At 40.3% G+C, this 16625-nt stretch overlaps 1 protein-coding gene across 7 annotated transcripts in view; it reads right to left on the reverse strand.

Moving 5' to 3' along the window:
- The window catches only part of LOC129636686 (hepatitis A virus cellular receptor 1-like), a 37215-nt gene that overhangs the window by 12392 nt on the left and 8198 nt on the right, over positions 1 to 16625 (reverse strand). For 2 of the 7 annotated variants that reach the window (XM_055560273.1, XM_055560281.1), the window contains exons 3-7: positions 16142 to 16408; positions 12111 to 12165; positions 7834 to 8166; positions 2251 to 3606; positions 1105 to 1200 (exon numbers count right to left, since the gene is read on the reverse strand). In XM_055560273.1, coding sequence (XP_055416248.1) covers positions 1105 to 1200; positions 2251 to 3606; positions 7834 to 8166; positions 12111 to 12165; positions 16142 to 16243 — 1942 coding nt within the window. In that variant the 5' untranslated portion in view covers positions 16244 to 16408. Of the gene's footprint in view, positions 1 to 1104; positions 1201 to 2250; positions 3607 to 7833; positions 8167 to 12110; positions 12166 to 12406; positions 12544 to 12575; positions 12694 to 12914; positions 13034 to 16141; positions 16514 to 16625 lie in introns of those variants that run through there. The other 5 variants (XM_055560284.1, XM_055560303.1, XM_055560292.1 and 2 more) reach the window with 5 other exon arrangements.

Consider the following 16625-nt stretch of genomic DNA (forward strand, 5'->3'; position numbering starts at 1 on the left):
CTGCTTTCTCCTTGTTTCTGTGCCAAGAAACACTTCACACCAAGGATTCCACTTTCAAAACCAAATCTCACTATTAGCTAATTTCAATTAAATTGGCCCCTCTCTGAGTCCCGCTGCATGTTCATTTTCAATTAAGAGCTTCCTTGAATGATTGGCTAAGTAGGCCACCCTGGGTGTCTCCTACAGCAACTCCTGAGCATGATGAATGATAGGCACAAGTCTTACAAAATCTTACAAAATCTGACCTTGTTTGGGTGCTTTACAGGTACATGGACAAATAAGCCAGTTCTGCATTACAAAGGGGTTCACCTGTGGCACTCTCCAAATATACCACCATGGGTAACACAGTTAGCTTGGAAAGATGACAATTCAATATCATGTTTCTCCATTATAGGAAAAACAAACTAATCTTACATCTCAAAAGAATATGGACTTTCCAAAACTAGGGAGAACTGGGAGACTTTTGGAGTGGAATAGCACAATCCTAGTGGGCCCTGCCTCTTTGGCTCTGGTGTCCATGTCCTCAACCCAACTCAAAGTGTCCATGTGAAATGAAAGCTCGACAAGGCAGCAGGGGAGACTCCTGGCTCTGTGTAGTTTCTGGGGCTTAGAGGAAGCATAAACAGGCAACCAGTTCATTCTGGACCAGTTTGGATTTAATTGTTTTAAGGCTCTGTCCAGGGAAGTATGCCTAGAAATAAGTTTAAAGACTAGGCTGATTCATTTCATTTAGAAAAATGTGGATATGCATGTGGATGGTCCCAAATCATACTACCTGCCTATGTCACTCAAAGTACATATTTCTGGACATTCTAAGTAACAGTCATAGTTGCCACTCTATCATTTACCTTGTAACTGTGTCCCCAGATCTTTATCTCAAAGAACGCTTGTAAGAATAAGTAATATTTCCTCCATTTTCCAAAGGATAAAAACAGATTCAAAGAGGGTAATAAGACATTTGTTCAAGTTGCATAGCTGAATGGAATAGCCATTGTTGGCATTCAAGTCACGCTTGTCTTATTTCAGAATATGTGCTCTGAACAATGTGCTAATATTATCAAAATTTGAATGTTCCCAGGTGTTCAGGAAAGAAACTGAAGTTACCTGTTGAACAAGAGTGCCATGGTGAGCTGGTTATGTTTCTTTCATACAGGGTAGTAGGCTGGCTTTCTGCTGTCTGACTTGGAGAAGATAAAGAAGCTATAGGAATGACAAGAACGGGAAAATAGTGTTCAATTAGTGGAGGAAAATTTACACCCCCAGCAGAAAGAACAAACAAAACTAAATCAGAAATTACCCTTTGACTCTTTCTTAGAAATGTATTAATAGATGTCCTTGAGGTATTACCCTGCTATGAAGGCATTTCATTATCATGAATAAATCTGATCTAGATAATGATCTGAGAGCCTAACAACAGAATTATTTCACTTTTTATACTTCTTTTGTTGTTCAGTTGCCAAGTTATGTCCTACTCTTTGCAACCCCATGACTGCAGCATGCCATGCTTCCCTGTCCATCTCTGTCTCCTGGAATTTGCTCAAACTCATGTCCGTTGAGTTAGCAATACTGTCTACCCATCTCATTCTCTGCCACCCTCTTCTCCTTTTGCCTTCCATCTTTCCCAGCAGCAGGGTCTTTTCCAATGAGTCAGCTGTTTGCATAAGGTGGCCAAAGCTTTGGAGCTTCAGCTTTAGCATCAGTCCTGGGGTTGTCATAAGAATTAAGGGGCTTAATACTTATAAAGCAGTTAGCATGTTTCCTGACACAGGAAACAGAGTAAGCATTAACTTCACCGAAATCGTATCCTCAAGTGTTGGGTTAGGCTTCAAAATGGATTAAATGATCTCTATTCAGATTTTTGTCATAATTCTATGTTAAACTGGGCCGAATGCACCATCCTTCTAAGATGTCCGTGACTAGTGGTCTGGCTTTTTTTTTTTTTTTTTTTTTTTTTTTTGCTACTAATGATTCCTTTGAGAATCTAGTAAAAACCATAGGTCCCTCTCACTCTGAAAATTCTTAAAGATACACAAGATGAATATAAGAGGGCACAAGTGGTTCACAGTTTCCAAACTGTGAAGCCAGGTTTGGAAACCTATATAGCAAAACCAATACAATATTGTAAAGTTAAATAAAATTAAAAAAAAAAAGAGTCCCTACCCTAGATTGTACGTCTACCTTAACACAGTGCACTGAATGGTGCATATCCTTACTTTAGAAACTTCTGTGCTTAGAAGTACTTTTGCTTACCTGGCTGGAGGTCCTTTGTGGGTGCTGGCATTGGAAGAGCAGAAGTAGAGGACCTTGCTGTCACTGGAGCAGTGGTGACTGTCATGGTTGGAGTAGTGGTATTGATTGTTGTTGGCACAGCAGTGGTGGTGGTTGTTGGAGCAGTGGTGACCATTGTGGTTGGAGTAGTGGTGGTAGTTGTCTTTCTTGTAGTGGTTCTTCTTGGAGTAGTAGTAATGGTTGTCTTTCTCATAGTGGTGGTTGTTCTTGGAGTAGTGGAGGTGGTGGTGGTGGTTGTTGGAGTCATGATGGTTGTTGCAGTCATGGTGGTTATTGTTTTGGGAGTAGTAGTGGTGGTTGTTGGAGTAGTGGTAGACATTCTTGGAGTAGTAGTAACAGTTGTCTTTCTTTTAGTGGTGGTTGTTCTTAGAGTAGTGGAGATGGTGGTGGCAGTTGTTGGAGTCGCGGTGGTTGTTCTTTTGGGGGTAGTAGTGGTAGTTGTTGGAGTAGTGGTAGTCGTTCTTGGAGTAGTAGTAATGGTTGTCTTTCTCATAGTGGTGGTTGTTCTTGGAGTAGTGCTAGTGCTGGTGGTGGTAGTGCTTCTTGGAGTAGTAGTAATGGTTGTCTTTCTAGTAGTGGTGGTTGTTCTTGGAGTAGTGGAGGTGGTGATAGTGGTTCTTGGAGTAGTGGTGGTAGTTGTCTTTCTTCTGTTTGTTCTTCTTTGAGTAGCGGTGGTAGTTGTCTTTCTTCTAGTGGTTCTTCTTGGAGTAGTGGTGGGAGTTGTCTTTCTTCTATTGCTTCTTCTTAGAGTAGTGGTGGGAGTTGTCTTTCTTCTATTGCTTCTTCTTAGAGTAGTGGTGTGAGTTGTCTTTCTTCTATTGCTTCTTCTTAGAGTAGTGGTGGGAGTTGTCTTTCTTCTATTGCTTCTTCTTCGAGTAGTGGTGGCAGTTGTCTTTCTTCTAGTGGTTATTCTGGGAGTAATGGTGGTAGTTGTCTTTCTTCTAGTGGTTCTTCTTGGAGTAGTGGTGGGAGTTGTCTTTCTTCTATTGCTTCTTCTTGGAGTAGTGGTGGCAGTCGTCTTTCTTCTAGTGGTTATTCTGGGAGTAATGGTGGTAGTTGTCTTTCTTCTATTGCTTCTTCTTCGAGTAGTGGTGGCAGTTGTCTTTCTTCTAGTGGTTCTTCTTGGAGTAGTGGTGGCAGTCGTCTTTCTTCTATTGCTTCTTCTTCGAGTAGTGGTGGCAGCTCTCTTTCTTCTATTGCTTCTTCTTGGAGTAGTGGTGGTAGTTGTCCTTCTTGTAGTGGGGGTGGTTGTTGGAGTAGTGGTGGTAGGTGTTGTTGTAGTAGTAGTGGTGGTGGTCGTTCTCGTTGTAGGTGGAGCTAGAAATCAACATGAAAGCAGGGATTCATCAAGCAGCAGGAAACAAGAGACTCGTGCTGGGCCTGTGCACCAACACAACCAAGCACACTGTCCCCAGGCAGAACTCAGCACTTATCTCCCATGAACTCCAAGTTCTTGTTATGGGTCAACTAGAATCTGTGACTGAGGAGGGAGTGAAGACATGGTCACAATAAGGCAACAGCAGCATTTAAAGGATGATATTTCAGGAGGTATTGCTATTAAAAAATGACACATGGGATTTGTGTTGAAGAACTTTGTAAAGTGCTTATTAAACTTATATGCAGAGTACATCACGAGAAATGCTGGACTGGAAGAAGCACAAGCTGGAATCAAAATTGCCGGGAGAAATAACAATAACCTCAGATATGCAGATGACACCACCCTTATGGCAGATAGTGAATAGGAACTAAAAAGCCTCTTGATGAAGGTGAAAGAGGAGAGTGAAAAAGTTGGCTTAAAACTCAATATTCAGAAAACGAAGATCATGGCATCTGGTCCCATCACTTCATGGGAACTAGATGGGGAAAGAGTGGAAACAGTGTCAGACTTTATTTTTGGGGGCTCCAAAATCACTACAGATGGTGACTGCAGCCATGAAATTATTCCTTGGAAGAAAAGATATGACCAACCTAGATAGCATATTGAAAAGCAGAGACATTACTTTGCCAACAAAGGTCCATCTAGTCAAGGATATGATTTTTCCAGTGGTCATGTATGGATGTGAGAGTTGGACTGTGAAGAAAGCTGAGCACCGAAGAATTGATGCTTTTGAACTGTGATGTTAGAGAAGACTCTTGAGAGTCCCTTGGACTGCAAGGAGATCCAACCAGTCCATTCTGAAGGAGATCAGCCCTGGGATTTCTTTGGAAGGAATGATGCTAAAGCTGAAACTCCAGTACTTTGGCCACCTCATGTGAAGAGTTGACTCACTGGAAAAGACTCTGATGCTGGGAGGGATTGGGGGCAGGAGGAGAAGGGGACGACAGAGGATGAGATGGCTGGATCGCATCACTGACTGGATGGACGTGAGTCTGAGTGAACTCCGGGAGTTGGTGATGGACAGGGAGGCCTGGCGTGCTGTGATTCATGGGGTCCCAAAGAGTCGGACATGACTGAGTGACTGAACTGAATTGAACTTAACTTTGTAAAGACTAGTCATAGATATCAGATTTACATATCTTCATAAACATCTGTGAAGGAGGGAAAAGTGTCTAGAGCCTGAAGCTGTCTTTGTCCTCTCAGCAATACATAACTAGAACACAAATAGTAGTTCCTAAGAACCAGACTATCGACCAAATAATAGCATTTGCTTCTGTCAGTTCTAAGGTACCAAACATATCTGCATCTTAAATGTGGATTAATTCACATCATTAACATACTCTGGATAACACAGATGCCATATGCCACCTGGGAAGCCCTGAAAACAGTCATAGATAGTATATACATGAATGGATGGGGCTGTGTTCTAATAAACCTTTATTTATTTAAAAAAAAAAAAACAAAAAAACAAAAAACCTGTTGGTGAGCTTATTTTATAATCTGATCTGGTCCTATGGCTACAGTTTGCCGACCTGGGCCTAACAGTGTAGTTAAAGATTTTGAAGAACAGTGCAGTCTCAATCCCCTCCCTTCAGTTTGAAAAGAAACTTAAGAAAAAGAGGAAGCAAGAAAACCATCTGATCAAAGGAGTATAACAAGGAGGAAATTTAATCAGCTTGTTCCACTAATGTGTCTTGTTCAGGAGTAAATATTTCCTAAGAAACTAGGACACTAAGGCTAGGAAAAGCTGCTGAGGAAGAGCCCTAAGAGAGGTTGAAAGTAAACTCTTTCTGTGAAAAGTGCAAGAAAACTCAAGTAAAGTATTGGGTTGGAAGCAGAGAGTCACTTTGGCTCAGTTATGAACCCGTTTCCCACTGGACAGAGTGGTGACTTTGCAAATATTCATCTATTAAAGAATTTATAAGCACTATAAATGTCCCCTATTAATTTCTTTCTTCCTCCAGACCAATCATATAATTTCACAACTCCAAAAATAATCTCTTCTCCACACACAGCCTCCTGCCACATGTGTATAGCACCAGCATCTTTTGGCTTTCTTAAATTGCCTCCTAGATGTTTTCCCAGAGTCAGCTATTTTCTGCATCACAATTGACCTGATTTTACTTGCCTTCATCAAATAAGCTAAGTGTCTTTGATGAAGTTAGGAAAAGTTATGAAATTGAAATATCAAGTTCATTTAAACTAAAAGAGACCTAGCTTATAAAGGCTCTGAATATTGGCTTCTGTTTTCATTAGAAACTTTAGTGGGAGAATACTTACTATGAAAGAGCACCAGAAAACATGAAATCCTTTTGAACCTGCTCCTTTCACCAAGTGGTAAGAAAAATTAAAATGTCTACATCAAGATAGAAAAACATAAACTTCCCAGTCTTTCGGATTTCACAAAATTCTTAAAAGCCAAAAGTGAACAGTTATTGAGATGAAAATGTTCTCATATTGCAATAAGGTGATTTTAACGACTTTTTTTCTTTTTTTTGTTATAATTGTTCTATTTTATTATTAGTTATTCTTAATCTCTTACTGTGCCTAATTTCTAAGTTAAAATTTATCGTTGGTATATAAGCAAAGAGTCGTACATGACTGAGCAACTGAACTGACAAGCACAGGAAAAAACATGCACAGGATTTGGTACTCTGTGCAGTTTCAGCTATCCACTGGAGGAGACACACTTGGAATCAACCCCCATGGAAATAAAAGCAAAAATAAACAAATGGGACCTAATTAAAATTAAAAGCTTCTGCACAACAAAGGAAACTATAAACAAGGTGAAAAGACAGCCTTCAGAATGAGAGAAAATAATAGCAAACGAAACAACTGAAAAAGGATTAATCTCAAAAAATACAAGCAACACCTGTAGCTCAATTCCAGGAAAATAAACGACCCAACCAAAAAATGGGCCAAAGAACTAAACAGACATTTCTCCAAAGAAGACATACAGATGGCTAACAAACACATGAAAAGATGCTCAACATCACTCACTATCAGATAAATGCAAATCAAAACCACAATGAGGTACCATTTCACACCAGTCAGAATGGCTGCTATCCAAAAGTCTATAAGCAATAAATGCTGGAGGGGGTGTGGAGAAAAGGGAACCTGCTTACACTGTTGGTGGGAATGCAAACTAGTACAGCCACTATGGAGAACAGTGTGGAGATTCCTTTAAAAACTGGAAATAGAACTGCCATATGACCCAGCAATCCCCTGCTGGGCATACACACTGAGGAAACCAGAATTGAAAGAGACACATGTACCCCAATATTCATTGCAGCACTGTTTATAATAGCCAGGACATGGAAGCAACCTAGATGTCCACCAGCAGTCGAATGGATAAGAAAGCCATTTTAACTTTTAAACAAGCAATTTAGTGATATGATGTGAGTGAAAGTGAAAGTCACTCAGTTGTGTGCAACTCTTTGAGACGCCATGGACTATAGAGTTCATGGGATTCTCCAGGCCATAATACTGGACTGGGTAGCCATTCCCCCCTCTAGAGGATCTTCCCAACTCAGGGATCGAACTCAGGTCTCCACATTGCAGGCTGATTCTTTACCAGCTGAGCCATGATATGGTGTGAATTGTGCTTCAAAAAATCCAAGGGTAGAGGGAGGGGATGAAACTATCTAGACTCTTTCAAAGTATATACTACAAAATTGAGTTTACAGTTGTCTAAACCAAATGCTACATCTATTTGACAGGACCTTATATTACCTGTTTTATATGTGTGAAACTCTCTATGAGTTTTAAAATGTTAAGAAAGAACATTTGAAAATTCTCCAAAGAAATGACCTCAGAGAAAAGGTCAGATTTTCAAGAAGAAGAAATTCAGCTCCATAAAAATACTCACTATATCTCAGTGTGGAACAGTGAATGCTTTTTCATGAACCAACTAGTATTCCTGAAGCACTGCTTCAGGAGACAGTTTGCTGACTGGGAAGACCCTCTAGCCTACGGTCTTGAATCAAGGTTAGTCTTAACACTTCACTCTACACAAATACAAGATATTCAGTTGAAGAGTTATTAGAAAACAAGATCATGGGAAACTTTTATTTCCCTTCTAAAGGAAAAGAAAGTTAATATCAAACAGAAAACTCTGTCTCTGGGAACCCACAGAAGTGATCAAAGAAGTAGGAAGATAAGCTCACCTGGATTGATCCTCAACTCTAGGGTGGTTTTTATGTCATTGAACCACCCTCTCACCTCAATTCGGCAACAATACAAGCCACTGTCAGACACGGCAGCATTGTTTATGGTCAAAGACACATCCCTTCCACGAATATTGCCATTTAGCTGATAACGTCCATCCCTCCGATAGGTGACTCTGTATCCATCAGTCCAGATGATGTTAGTTCCACAGTTCAACCAAGGACATGCCCCTCGGCCCCAACACATGCTTGTGACTTCTCCATTATAGTAGCAGGGTAGAGTGACACTCTGACCCACCACTCCAGTCACTCGATGGTAAGAGGTTACACCATCTGTAAATAAAGAGAAACCAGAGCATGAGGTCTCAAAATTTTAACTTTAATTTTATGTTCATTTTGTTCTTTATATAGTTTGTGCTGTTTGAAATTATCTAACTGTATCTTGAGTTTGTAAATTAAATATATGCATTTTTCTTGTAAACATATTCTTTAGCAGTATTATTATTAACCAGATATATTTGAGGATGAAACATCATATAAATGTCTTTCTGTATTCAGGATTACTTCCTAATAGGACATCACCAGATGGTCAACACCGAAATCAAAGTAGCCAAAGATGGAGCCAAAGATGGAGAAGCTCTATACAGTGAGCAAAAACAAGACCAGGAGTTGACTGTGGAAAGATATAAGCATTTGAATGCAGAGTTCCAAAGAATAGCAAGAAGAGCTAAGAAAGCCTTCCTCAGCAATCAAAGCAAAAAAATAGAGGAAAACAACAGAATGAGAAAGACTAGAAATCTCTTCAAGAAAATTAGAGATACCAAGGGGACATTTCATGCAAAGATGGGCTCAATAAAGGACACAAATGGTATGGACCTAACAGAAGCAGAAGATATTAAGAGGTGGCAAGAATACCCAGAAGAACTGTACAAAAAAGATCTTCATGGCCCAGATAATCACGATGGTGTGATCACTGACCTAGAGCCAGTCATCCTGGAATGTGAAGTCAAGTGGGCCTTAGAAAGCATCACTACGAACAAAGCTAGTGGAGGTGATGGAATTCCAGTTGAGCTATTCCAAATCCTGAAAGATGATGCTGGGAAAGTGCTGCACTCAATATGCCACCATATTTGGAAAGCTCAGCAGTGGCCACAGGGCTGGAAAAAGTCAGTTTTCATTCCAATGCCCAAGAAAGGCAATGCCAAAGAATGCTCAAACTACCGCACAATTGCACTCATCTCACACACTAGTAAAGTAATGCTCAAAATTCTCTAAGACAGGCTTCAAAAATACGTGAACCATGAACTTCCAGATGTTCAAGCTGGTTTTAGAAAAGGCAGAGGAACCAGAGATCAAATTGCCAATATCTGCTGGATCATGTAAAAAGCAAGAGAGCTCGAGAAAAACATCTATTTCTGCTTTATTGACTATACCAAAGCCTTTGACTGTGTGGATCACAATAAACTGTGGAAAATTCTGAAAGACATGGGAATACCAGACCACCTGACTTGACTCTTGAGAAATCTGTATGCAGGTCAGGAAGCAACAGTTAGAACTGGACGTGGAACCACAGACTGGTTCCAAATAGGAAAAGGAGTACATAAAGGCTGTATATTATCACCCTGTTTATTTAACTTATATGCAGAGTACATCATGAGAAAGGCTGGACTGGAAGAAACACAAGCTGGAATGAAGATTGCCAGGAGAAATATCAATAACCTCAGATATGCAGATGACACCACCCTTATGGCAGAAAGTGAAAGGAACTAAAAAGCCTTTTGATGAAAGTGGAGGTGGAGAGTGAAAAATTGTCTTAAAACTCAACATTCAGAAAACAAAGAATATTGGCATCCGGTCCCATCAGTTGATGGGAAATAGATGGGGAAACAGTGTCAGACTTTATTTTGGGGGGCTTCAAAATCACTACAGATGGTGATTGCAGCCATGAAATTAAAAGACGCTCACTCCTTGGAAGGAAAATTATGACCAACCTAGATAGCATATTCAAAAGCAGAGACATTACTTTGCCAACAAAGGTCCGTCTAGTCAAGGCTATGGTTTTTCTAGTGGTCATGTATGGATGTGAGAGTTGGACTGTGAAGAAAGCTGAGTGCCGAAGAATTGATGCTTTTGAACTGTGGTGTTGGAGAAGACTCTTGAGAGTCCCTTGGACTGCAAGGAGATCCAACCAGTCCATTCTGAAGGAGATCAGCCCTGGGATTTCTTTGGAAGGAATGATGCTAAAGTTGAAACTCCAGTACTTTGGCCACCTCATGCGAAGAGTTGACTCATTGGAAAAGACTCGGATGCTGGGAGGGATTGGGGGCAGGAGGAGAAGGGGACGACAGAGGATGAGATGGCTGGATGGCATCACTGACTCGATGGACGTGAGTCTGAGTGAACTCCAGGAGTTGGTGATGGACAGGGAGGCCTGGCGTGCTGCGATTCTTGGGGTCGCAAAGAGTCAGACACGACTGAGCAACTGAACTGAACTGAAGGACTGGTTTATGAGACAAAGTATCAGGATAAAGGGCAGAAATATGTTCAGTCTTTTGGTGAATATGATTCAAATTCCTCTCCAAAAGGTTTGAAACAAATGACACTCCAGCAATGCATCAGTGTGTGTGCATTTTATCCTGTGTTTGACAGGTATCTGCTTACTAAATGTTAATACATACAGGTGGCTTTTCCTCTCCCCTAGATTCAGTCACTGTCTCAGTTGAAATCTGATTTTAAAACAGAGTTGCATTTAAAATTTTGATTTTCAATTTTATTGCAACTTTTTAAATGGCTATGCAAAAAATGTCACCTCACAAATCTTCTCTAAGTTAAAGAAGAAACAGCTAATATCCTAGTTTCAGCATCATTGGCTAGAAGGCAAAAGCCTAGTAAACTCTTTAGAAATCAGATTTTAGAAAAAAGGGTTTATAATACTCTCAGAAGGAACTGAGGCTTGTAATGGGCTTTGTTGTTTTTGTTTAGTTGCTTAGTTGTATTGGACTCTTTCCACCCCATGGACTGTAGCCCGCCAGACTCCCCTGTTCATGGAATTTCCCAGGCAAATTCCCTGAAGAATTTCCTTCTCCAGGGGATCTTCCCGACTCTGGGATCAAATCCATGTCTCCTGCATTGGTAGGTGGATTCTTTACCACTGAGCCACCTGGGAAGCCCATCATGGGATTTAGGATCGATTAAAAAAAATTCAAGCAGGGATCTCTTCTTGTGAATTGATGACTGTCCTGCAATGGAGCACTGTCCAGTTAGCCAGGTGAAACCAAAAAAATTGGACAATATTTAATCAGATATTAAACTTTGCCTCTTATAAACAAACAGGCAGGAAAACTGTCTCCTGCAACAGTGGTTTAAAAAACTGTATTGCCAAATGAAGTCTGAGTGGTCCTTAAAAGAAATCTGAGATTCAACAAACAGTCATAGTTAGAACTGGGCTGTAAGTCTGGGAAATGCTCTGGGAATAAACACTCATTGTTATATAAAATAAGTCTAGTTTTTATTACAGGAATTCTGATTATATTTAATTTTGCTTAATATCATTTTTTAATTATAAATGTAATTTATGCTCATTATAGATATTTGTTACAGAATATAATTTTAAAATGTACTTTTCCTCATATTCCTACCTTTAGAGATTTTTTCTTAATTTAGGATTATGTCTATTCCTAAAAATTTCCCCTATCTCATAGAATGTTAACATATGAGATAAATTAAATTATTTTGTTTATTAAAAATTAAATTTTTTTGTTTATTGATTAAAAAAAATAGGGCCACATGGCATCGCATATGGGATCTTAATTCCCCAACCAGGAATAGAACTTGTGCTTCCTGCATTGGAAACACAAAGTTTTAACCACTGGTAAACCAGGAAAGTTAAAATACTTTCTTCTTAAATGAAATAGTTACACATGGTTAAAAGTATCAAAAAGTACAAAATGGTACAATAAAGGACTCGTCTCCTTCCCACCCATCCCCATTTCTTCTTCCCACCCTCGTCCACGGTTACTCTCTTACATACACTTGAGTAGTTCATGCATACACATCCATATACCTACTATTTTTTTTTTTTATTTAAACACAAATGGTAGCATAAGCTGTACTGTACTGCAGCATGCCTTATTCACCTACCCATAGATTTTTTAATTCTTAGAACTTGAGCTTGATCCCATTACCTTTGACAAAGCCCCCCTCCACCATGCCCACACATCCCCTACACACCCCCTACATCCTTGGGGTTCCAAAGCACAATCCACCTATTCACTTACCTGGAAGGAGTAGGAGGCCCAGGATGACTACCCAAGGATGCATGATGCCATTGGCCTGAAGGAAAGAGAAAGCAGACTGCTTGGTGTGGCCCTCAATCAGATGGTATCAGAACAAGACTTAATTCTCAGATTGCAACTTCTCCTTTCACCCTTACAGGGTGAATCACATAAGCCTGCCTGCAGGAAGCAGGAGCACACTTGCAAATGCTTCCGCTGTCTGTCTGCTCCAGGTGACTGAGAGCTCTGACCCTTCCAACAGACAGGCAAAGCTGTCCTCTGAAACAGTGCCTACTTACCCAGCTCCTTTCCTACACCTAGAGTCCAAACTGACTCTAGGTGCTGACAGAGGAGATGAGGGAGCAAACACGAAGGAAATGAGAGGAAGGCTTAGCAGGGAAAGCCAGAGCAAAGACCAGACTTCCCATGGCAAAGGTAAACTTATCCTTAGCCTTGAAGATGAGTCACCTGCCTTTCTGAAGAGAGGAGGGTACTTCTTCTTTTGTGGTCACAATGGCTAGTCCACAGCCTTAGTCAAATTATCAAATGCCCACTGAGCTAAGAACTGAGAGTTGTGATTTCACTTATGGCTCAGGAGACTGCCTCTCAGATAGCTCTGAGTAACCACACCCAAGACAGGTGGAGAGATAAGCTTATCTGTGATTTTGGAGAAGTACAATACAACATCTCAGTAGAAGGTCCCCACTAGGTACAAGAAACAAATACCTCAATTAATGCCTTTAGCGTTTTTCTAAGTACAAGAAGATGCAACTTGGATTCATAAAATTTTCTTCTGTAAATACCTACCTGAAGGCCTGTTTTACCAGTTTTCTCAGAGCACAGAGTAGTTCATTTTGGATCACTGCACTGAATTCCTTTCAGGGTATATTGAGTATCAATGACTACAATGGCTAGTGACTTAATTCTTACAGAACCAGATGGCTAGGGACACGCCTTAGCTGGCAGTGCCCCCTAATGGTTATAAATTCAATCATGATTTAGGAGGCAGTTCATGACCACTTTATCTCATCAGATCAGATCAGATCAGTTGCTCAGTCATGTCCGACTCTTTGCGACCCCATGAATCTCAGCACGTCAGGCTTCCCTGTCCATCACCAACTCCCGGAGTTCACTCAGACTCACGTCCATCGAGTCAGTGATGCCATCCAGCCATCTCATCCTCTGTCGTCCCCTTCTCCTCCTGCCCCCAATCCCTCCCAGCATCAGAGTCTTTTCCAATGAGTCAACTCTTCGCATGAGGTGGCCAAAGAACTGGAGTTTCAGCTTTAGCATCATTCCTTCCAAAGAAATCCCAGGGCTGATCTCCTTCAGAATGGACTGGTTGGATATCCTTGCAGTCCAAGGGACTTTCAAGAGTCTTCTCCACCACAGTTCAAAAGCATCAATTCTTCGGCGCTCAGCCTTCTTCACAGTCCAACTCTCACATCCATACATGACCACTGGAAAAACCATAGCCTTGACTATATGAACCTTTGTTGGCAAAGTAATATCTCTGCTTTTGAATATGCTACCTAGGTTGGTCATAACTTTCCTTCCAAGGAGTAAGCATCTTTTAATTTCATGGCTGCAGTCACCACCTGCAGTGATTTTGGAGCCCAGAAAAATAAAGTCTGACACTGTTTCCACTGTTTCCCCATCTAGTTCCCATGAAGTGTTGGGACCGGATGCTATGATCTTCATCTTCTGAATGTTGAGCTTTAAGCCAACTTTTTCACTCTCCACTTTCACTTTCATCAAGAGGCTTTTGAGTTCCTCTTCACTATCTGCTATAGGGTGGTGTCATCTGCATATCTGAGGTTATTGATATTTCTCCTGGCAATCTTGTTTCTTCCAGCCCAGCATTTCTCATGATGTACTCTGCATATAAGTTAAATAAACAGGGTGATAATATACAGCCTTGATGTACTCCTTTTCCTATTTCGAACCAGTCTGTTGTTCCATGTCCAGTTCTAACTATTGCTTCCTGACCTGCATACAAATTTCTCAAGAGGCAGATCAGGTGTCTGGTATTCCCATGTCTTTCAGAATTTTCCACAGTTTATTGTGATCCACACAGTCAAAGGCTTTGGCATAGTCAATAAATCAGAAATAAATGCTTTTCTGGAACTCTCTTGCTTTTTCCATGATCTAGCGGATGTTGGCAATTTGATCTCTGGTTCCTCTGCCTTTTCTAAAACCAGCTTAAACATCAGGAAATTCATGGTTCACATATTGCTGAAGCCTGGCTTGGAGAATTTTGAGCATTACTTTACTAGCGTGTGAGATGAGTGCAATTGTGTGGTAGTTTGAGCATTCTTTGGCATTGTCTTTCTTTGGGATTGGAATGAAAACTGACCTTTTCCAGCCCTGTGGCCACTGCTGAGTTTTCCAAATTTGCTGGCATATTGAGTGCAGCACTTTCACAGCATCATCTTTCAGAATTTGGAATAGCTCAACTGGAATTCCATCACCTCCACTAGCTTTGTTCGTAGTGATGCTTTCTAAGGCCCACTTGACTTCACATTCCAGGATGTCTGGCTCTAGGTCTGTGATCACATATCGTGATTATCTGGGTCATGAAGATCTTTTTTGTACAGTTTTTCTGTGTATTCTTGCCATCTCTTCTTAATATCTTCTCCTTCTGTTTGGTCCATACCATTTGTGTCCTTTATCGAGCCCATCTTTGCATGAAATGTTCCTTTGGTATCTGATTTTCTTGAAGAGATCCCTAGTCTTTCCCATTCTGTTGCTTTCCTCTATTTCTTTGCATTGATCTCATAGTACAGAGAATACCTTTTTCTCAGTCAGGCCAGTATTTTGATGATCTTCAGTGTGCTCTCACTGGACTAGGCACTGCTAATAGTAGCCAAAAGTCTTTGGACCACATGTCTTTCAAATTTGTTTTGGTCCAAGTAAAATATCCTGTGTTGCTTCTTCCCATATGTAGAGCTACACTATTACAATCTTGAGTTCATAAATAAATATATACATGTATAGCTCTTAAATAAATTATATGTTCAAGTTGCCTGGTCATCATTTTTATCAGAGGCTTATTCACACATTTAGTAATGCAAGAAATCACAATCTTGTAAAATAGGCCAAATGCAAGTAGCATAGCATGTAGCATTAATAGGGTCATAAGTAAATATTTAGGCCAAGAGTTTCAATTAGGTGTGATCCAGTATATTACCAGCTCATCTGACTCAATCTGTCCTGTACAAATCACTATCTTAAAGGCAATGAAATACTTGTATTGTTCACAAGGCATCCAGCCTAATTCCCTAGTGTTATTAGGCTGATAATCCTTAGTTTAACTGTTCCCAATGTAAGGCAACTTTTAAACTTAAATGATTTAAATAATCTGGTGGGACATATAAATCCACCCTGTAACTGAAGGAGGGTCCCTCCTAATAATCAGGAAGTTATATTTGCTGACTGAAATTTAGTTTGTTATTTTTGAGCTTGAGTAAAATTAAAAGAAAATTTATATTATAGCCATGGTCAGAGAAAGCACCATTGATTGGCTAAGTGAGGGAGTCCAATCTAGTAATATCAATATCTGCTCAAACAGAACTATAGCTTTCTTCTGGAATAAATTTCCTAAGAGTCATCGAATTAGACCCATGGAGAGGAGAAATCCACCAAGGTAACCCAGAAGTACTAGGTGTAGGCAACTGATCATATGCCTAACAATTGGATTAATTTTTAAACTCTGTGTAAGACTTACAGCATGAAAAAAAAATATGGATTTATGAAAAAGTCCAAGAAATTATCAAAAATATTATAATATATAATTATATCCATATTTCTATTATATAATATGACATTATTATCTAATATAACTATTATGCTGAAAACTCTATAAATAATCATACAAGTCAGGTCGGTAATCCAGGGATAGCTGTCCACTTCTGACGTTGTCTTCTCTTTGTCTTGGTAGGAGTGAAATTTCTCCTCTGTTTGAACTTTGTTTTAAGGTGAGTCTAAGGGCTCCAGTCGGAGAAGACATTGGCACCCCACTCCAGTACTCTTACCTGGAAAATCCCATGGACGGAGGAGCCTGGTGGTCTGCAGGCCATGGGGTCGATAGGAATCGTATACGACTGAGCGACTTCACTTTCCCTTTTCACTTTCATGCATTGGAGAAGGAAATGGCAACCCACTCCAGTGTTCTTGCCTGCAGAATCCCAGGGACGGGGGAGCCTGGTGGGCTGCCATCTCTGGGGTCGCACAAAGTCGGACACAACTGAAGCAACTTAGCAGCAGCAGCAGCAGCAAGGGCTCTGGTGCAAGAACTCTTTCTAAGTGAAAAATACAAATCCAACAGTCAATTTCTTTCATTTGTTCTGTGCATGAGCTAATCAAGCAAGTCTGACAAGTGTCCTTTCATGTAGGTTGGAGACAGTCCTTTAAATGATGCCTTTCCAAAATGCATAATCTGGTTATAGGTCATGGGGCATCTGATATTCATCCAAAGGTAGATTACAGTGATAATCTTCAGAAACAAACTTAGAGTGT

The sequence above is a fragment of the Bubalus kerabau genome, chromosome 1, assembly GCF_029407905.1.
Source record: "Bubalus kerabau isolate K-KA32 ecotype Philippines breed swamp buffalo chromosome 1, PCC_UOA_SB_1v2, whole genome shotgun sequence".
Classification (NCBI taxonomy): domain Eukaryota; kingdom Metazoa; phylum Chordata; class Mammalia; order Artiodactyla; family Bovidae; genus Bubalus; species Bubalus kerabau.